Source organism: Artemia sp. Qi Xiang Cuo, chromosome 4, assembly GCF_049724085.1.
Source record: "Artemia sp. Qi Xiang Cuo chromosome 4, ASM4972408v1, whole genome shotgun sequence".
Lineage (NCBI taxonomy): Eukaryota > Metazoa > Arthropoda > Branchiopoda > Anostraca > Artemiidae > Artemia > Artemia sp. Qi Xiang Cuo.
The window spans coordinates 75,706,151-75,712,798 of NC_142797.1; the positions used below are offsets into that span (position 1 = coordinate 75,706,151).

At 29.1% G+C, this 6,648-nt stretch overlaps 1 protein-coding gene across 1 annotated transcript in view; it reads left to right on the forward strand.

Annotated features, from left to right (window-relative positions):
- The window catches only part of LOC148953442 (uncharacterized), a 98,987-nt gene extending 98,205 nt beyond the window's left edge, over positions 1-782 (forward strand). The window contains exon 7 of the mRNA XM_089087684.1: positions 475-782. Coding sequence (XP_088943810.1) covers positions 475-753 — 279 coding nt within the window. The 3' untranslated portion in view covers positions 754-782. The remainder of the gene's footprint in view (positions 1-474) is intronic.
- Positions 783-6,648: the final 5,866 nt, after the last annotated feature.

Consider the following 6,648-nt stretch of genomic DNA (forward strand, 5'->3'; position numbering starts at 1 on the left):
AGTGAAAAAGTCCATTTTAAACAGATGTTTTTATGTTTTTTAGATCTGAAGGACTTTATATAATCTCATTTTATTACAAGGTGTAAATGTCAAGATTTTTATTTCGTAAGCTTAGCTGGGCAGCAGGTTATTATTTTCATATCTTTCCATTGGCTTTGGATTTTGCTCCCACTTTTCAATAAAAATAAGATATATTCAATTTAATAAATTATTAAATTTTCATTATAAGAAAACTAAACAGTTTTGGTGTATATACCTAGATCAATGTAAAAATATCCTTTATCAAGGTACAATGCATCAATTTACAAATATCTTTTAACAAATATCAACGTACAAATATGGCTTTACCAGATAAGAAACACTATAGAAAAATTCCGGTGGTTCTTCTGATATTTAACTGTAACATATGCTATGTTAAAAACTATGGCATACACTCATTACGTTTTGCGTACACATAATCATGTTACTTTCTAGTTACGAATTGTGTTTCCTGATGCTCGTGCTTCCATATTGGACATCGCTCCTACGGATCGAAGTCAGCGGGGTTTAACAGGATCCCAAGTGCAAATGAAAATACTGTTGGCTTCAAATATCACAATATATGATGAGATAACCATCTCCCTAAGACTAAAATTATTCCAGATTTCAAATAGTGATGGAATAGAGGTTCCAGGAATTTCTTTCAGTATATATTCAACAATAATATCTGAATGTAAGTGTGTTTGTTCTTTCTTAAAATTCTGGCATATTTAGTAAATTGGGCGTTGCAATCAAGAGAAAAGCTGCACTAGAAGATACTATCTGGAATATGTCGTATGGATAAAACTTCATTTGAAAAAAAAATTCTCAATGGAAAAGAACTGCTATCCGAACCTAATGGAATATTCTATAAAAATAGTATTTTCTAAGTGAAGGGTAATATAAACGCTATGTTACTATGAGAAAAATATTAAACAGTTTCCTTGTTCAACACCAAATAACTGTTTTTTTCTGTATTCTAGAATCTGATAAACTCTAGTAGTAAGCTAGGTGTTGATCCAGGACGAACAATGGGACTAAAAAGACCTACCAGACAGGTTTCTGAGTCGACAGTCAAGCTGGTCAGATTCCTGGACCAATCAGAGATGTTTCTTGATACACCATATAAAGACAGGCTGAACATGTTTCTGAGTCAAAACTTGTGAAACAGGTTAATAAGCTCTAGCTTAAAGGTATCTGAGATCTTGTCCAGTATCGCCTACATTATTAAAGGTATCAAGGGTAACTAATTTGCATAAAACTATCTCAATTTTCAAAAAAGTTATCCTATTTGCATAAATCTGGTCTGAATGATATGATTACTATATATTCAACTTTCAGAAGTCAATTGATTTAAGTACACTCATAAGGTTGAAATTTTAATTGTGGCAATGTATAATATTCTTTAGCAATGAAGTATATTAAAAAGTTGAAACTAATAGAGCCGACCCCCTCCTTTTACTTTTGTTTTGAAGTTTAATTTTTTTAAACTTTTTTTATATATTTTTTTTAACATGGGAATTTTTTTCAACTTTTTTTTATATGTCTTAGAATGACATGAAACAAACTTAAAACATAGAAAATTCACATTTAATATTATCTAAATTCAAAATGAGAAGGATATAGATATGTTATTCGTGACTTTTACTATTAGAAAAATAAATTTTTTAGTAGCCCTTTTTTTGGACTGAATTTTCTTAGACTTTTATTTTAAGAAATAAATTTTATTTTAAAGAAATTATTCAACTTTTTTCTACGTATCTTAAAATGAAATATGCTGTGCCAATTGTACTCTATGGCTGCTCTTTGACGCTATGCGACTATACCAGTGGTACTCTATGGTTACTTATCAAGACTACATAGTTTTTTATGTGTATTAAATCAGTAATTTTCGTAAATTGGAAGGATAACCACCGATATCATATTTAAAAAAAAGTGAAGATGAATTATTCGACAAAAGTGTATGCACGCGATAAAATCCTTGTTGCGTTGAATGCTGACAAAGATCAATATTTGAACAAGGAAACAAGCACAAGTGGTAACACTATTAGAAACGTACGCATGCGTTGTCATGACAGTGAGAGTTTAGGTTTCCTTGGACTATCGAAACCATTCAACATCACTCATGGTGGATATGTAAGAGTGAGATCTCCAGAGAAGTTAGTGCTAAGAAAACGCAAACATAAAAATAATAGTTAATGAATATGAGCATTTTCTAGCTAATGGTTCTGGTAAAACGTTTCCTCTTGATAGATCCTATTGCCATCGTTCCCGTATTAATATTCATATCAGAGCGAAGAGGAAAAGAAAGGCCAACTGTTGCACTAATATCATAAATCATATCTTGTCTACATGCCAGAACTGATACCTGTGTAAACACAATATGAGAATAGACAGTGATATCGTTGAAAAAATCAAAAGGGCATTGGCAGACAATATCACCAATGAATATAAAAATAAATTGATGGAATATAATGCGCAGGTGAACATTATTACTACTATTGATCATATAATCGATGCACCAATTAATGCCAAAGATGAAATGCATATTGAACCTGTAGATGACACCCCAATAAAAATTTTGTATGACTCAAAATGGATTAATGATTATTCTACGGATTACAAACTAAGAGAAGACAATAGCTACAGTATCAAGAGAGAACATGATGAACTAATTTATGGAACAAATTCAAAATGCCCAAAGTTGTTCAATGATAACTTTAATGTATAATAATATATGTAATATATTTTTTATATTAATATTCTACATTTCGCTATTTCATTAAAAATATATAATGCATTACTCTGTTATCTTTTCCTTATTTTTGAAGTTTGCTAGCATATCAAACGTTTAGAATGTCTATTAAAAAAATCAGAGATGTAAGAAAAGGAATTTTCATCATATGTTGGATAGATAGGTTAACATGGACAAACTCTAAGTATCAGAATGAATAAATTTCTTATCAACATCTTTTATCGGATAGGTCGGATAAAATTGATAAAATATAAGTATTAGAGTGAATAAATTCTTTATCAACATCCTTTGCCGGATACGTCGTTTAACATTATCAAAATCTAAGTGTCAGAGTGATTAAATTCTATATCAACATCTATTGTCGGATACACAGGATAACATTGACAAAATCTAAGTATCAGTGTGAATAATTTTTTTCTATCAACATCCTTGTAAGATATATTGGAAAAAATTGACATAATCTAAGTATCAGGCTAAATAAATTCTTTATCAACATATTTTGTTGGATACGCAGGATAACATTGTCAAAATCTAAGTATCAGAGTTAATAAATTCTTCATAAACGTCTTTTGTCAGATACTTCAGATAACATTCACAAAATCTAAGTATCAAAGTGAAGAAATTCTTCAATATCGTCTTTTGTCAGATATGCTTGACAACACTGAGAAAACCTAAGTGTCAGAGTGAATAAATTCTTTATCAATGTCTTTTTACAGATACATTTGATAACACTGACAAAATCTAAGTATCAGAGAGAAGAAATTCTTAATTAACATTTTTACTCGATATCATTTGTCGGATACATCGGAAAACATTGACAAAATCTATGTATTAAAATGAATAAATTCTTTATCAACAACTTTTATCGGATACGTCGGATAAAATTGAAAAAATCTAAGCATCATAATGAATAAATTCGTTATCAACATCCTTTGCTTGATACGTCGTTTAACATTATCAAAATCTATGTATCAGAGTGACTAAGTTCTATATCAAAATCTATTCTGGGATATATCGGATAACATCGAGAAAATCTAAGTATCAGAGCGAATAAATTTTTTCTATCAACATCTTTGTCAGTTACATCGGATAAAATAGACAAAATCTAAGTATCAGATTGAATAAATTCTTTATCAAGATCTTTTGTCGGATATGTCAGATAACATTGTCAAAATCTAAGTATCAGAGTGAATAAATTCTTTATCAACTTCTTTTGTCAGACACATCAGATAACATTCACAAAATCTAAGTTCCAGAGTGAACAAATTCCTTATCATCGTGTTTTGTCAGATATGCCTGATAAAATTGATCAAATCTAATTTTCAGAGTAAATAAATTCTTTATCAATGTCTTTTGACAGCTATGTTTGATAACACTGACAAAATATAAGTATCAGAGTGAATAAATTCGTAATTAACATTCTTCATTTGTCGGATACGTCGGATAACATTGACAAAATTTATGTACTAGAATGAATAAATCCTTTATCAACATCTTTTGTCGGATACGTCGGATAAAATAGAGAAAATCTATGTATCAGAGTGAATAAATTCTTCATCAACATCCTTTGCTGGATGCGTCAGATAACATTATCAAAATCCAAGTATCAGAGGTAATAACTTTTTTTTATCAACATCTTGTCAGATACATTGGATAAAATTGACAAAACATAAGTATCAGATTGAATAAATTCTTCATCAACATCTTTTGTCGGATACGTCGGATAAAATTAACAAAGTCTAAGTATAAGATTGAATAAATTCTATATTAACGTGTTTTATCGGATACATCGGATAACATTCACAAAATCTAAGTATCAGACCCAATAAATTCGAAATTATTGTCCTTTGTCAGATACGATTGATAAAATTGAGAAAACATAAGTATCAGAGTGAGTAAATTCTTTATCAATATCCTTTGCTGGATACTTCGGTTAAAGTTATAAAAATCTAAGTATTAGAGTGATTCAATTCTATATCAACATCTACTCTCGGATTCATAGAATAACATCGAGAAAATCTAAGTATCAGCGTTAATAGATTTATTCTATCAACATCTTTGTCAGTTACATTGGAGTCAGAGTCAGAGTGAATAAATTCTTTATCAACTTTTCTTGTCAAATACATCAGATAACATTAAAAAAATCTAAGTATCAGAGTGAATAAATTCTTCATCAACATCTTTTGTCGGATTGGTCGGATAAAATTAACAAAATCTAAGTTTCAGATTGAATAAATTTTTATCAACGTCTTTTGTCTGATACATCGGATAACATTCACAAAAATCTAAGAATCAGACCCAATAAATTCTTCATCATCGTCTTTTGTCAGATACGCTTGATAAAATTGATAAAATCAAAGTATCAAAGTAAACAAATTCTTTATCAATGTCTTTTGACGGATACGTTTGATAAAATTGTCTAAATCTAAGTATCAGAGTGAACGCATTCTTTATTAACATTCTTTATCGACATTATTTGTCGGATACGTCGGATAACATTGAGAAAATCTATGTATTAGAATGAATAAATTCTTTATCAACATGTATTGTCGGATACGTTGGATAAAATTGAAAAAATCTAAGTACCAGAGTGTATCAGAGTGATTAAATTATTTATCAACATCTATTGACGGATACATAGGATAACATTGAGAAAATCTAGGTATCAGATGAATAAATTTTTTATTAACATCTTTGTCAGATACGTCGTATAAAATTGACAAAATCTAAGTATCAGAGTGCATAAATTCTTTATCAACATCCTTTCTCGGATACGTAGGATAACATTTCCAAAACCTAAGCATCAGAGTGAATAAATTCTTTATCAATGTCTTTTGTCGGATACGTCGGATAATATTGAGAAAATCTAAGTATAAAAGTAAATAAATTCCTTACCAATGTCCTTTGTCAGATACGTTTGTAAACATAAATAAAATCTAAGTATCATTAGATAAATTCTTTGTCAACATTCTTTATCAATATAATATGTGGGATACATATGTTAAGACCAACAAAATATAAGTTTCAGAATGAATAAATTCTTTATCAACATCTTTTGTCGGATATATCGGATAAAATTGACAAAATCTAAGTATCAGATCAAATAAATTACTTATCAGCATCCTTTGACAGATACTTCGGTTATCATAATCAAAATCTAAGTATCAGAGTGATTTAAATTCTTTATCAACTTCTATTGTTGGATACATAGGATAACATTTACAGAATATAAGAATCAGAGGGAACAAATTTTTTCCATCAACATCTTTGTCAGATACATCAGATAAAATTGACAAATTACAAGTATCAGATAGAATAAATTATTTATCAACATCTTTTGTCAAATACGTTGGATAACATTGTCAAAATCTAAGTTTCAGAGTGAATAAATTATTTATCAACTTCTTTTGTTGTATAAATCGGATAACATTCCCAAAATCTAAGTATCAAAGGGAATAAATTTTTTATCATCGTCTTTTGTCCGATACGCTTGATAAAATTAAGAAAATCTAAGTATCAGGAAGAATAAATCCTATATCAGTGTCTTTTGACAGATATGTTTAATAACATTTACAAAATCAGAGTATCGGAGTGAATAATTTTTTTATTAACATTTTTATCAACATCATTTGTCGAATTTGTCGGATAACATTGACAAAATCTATGTATTAGATATAATAAATTCTTTATCAACATTTTTCATTGGATATGTCGGATAAAATTGACAAAATGTAAGTGTCAGAGTGAACAAAATGCTTATCAACATCCTTTGCTGGATACGTCAGATAACATTATCAAAATCTAAGTATAAGAGTGATTAAATTCTATATCAACATGCTTTGTCGGATACATAGGATAAAAATAGCGACGAAGAC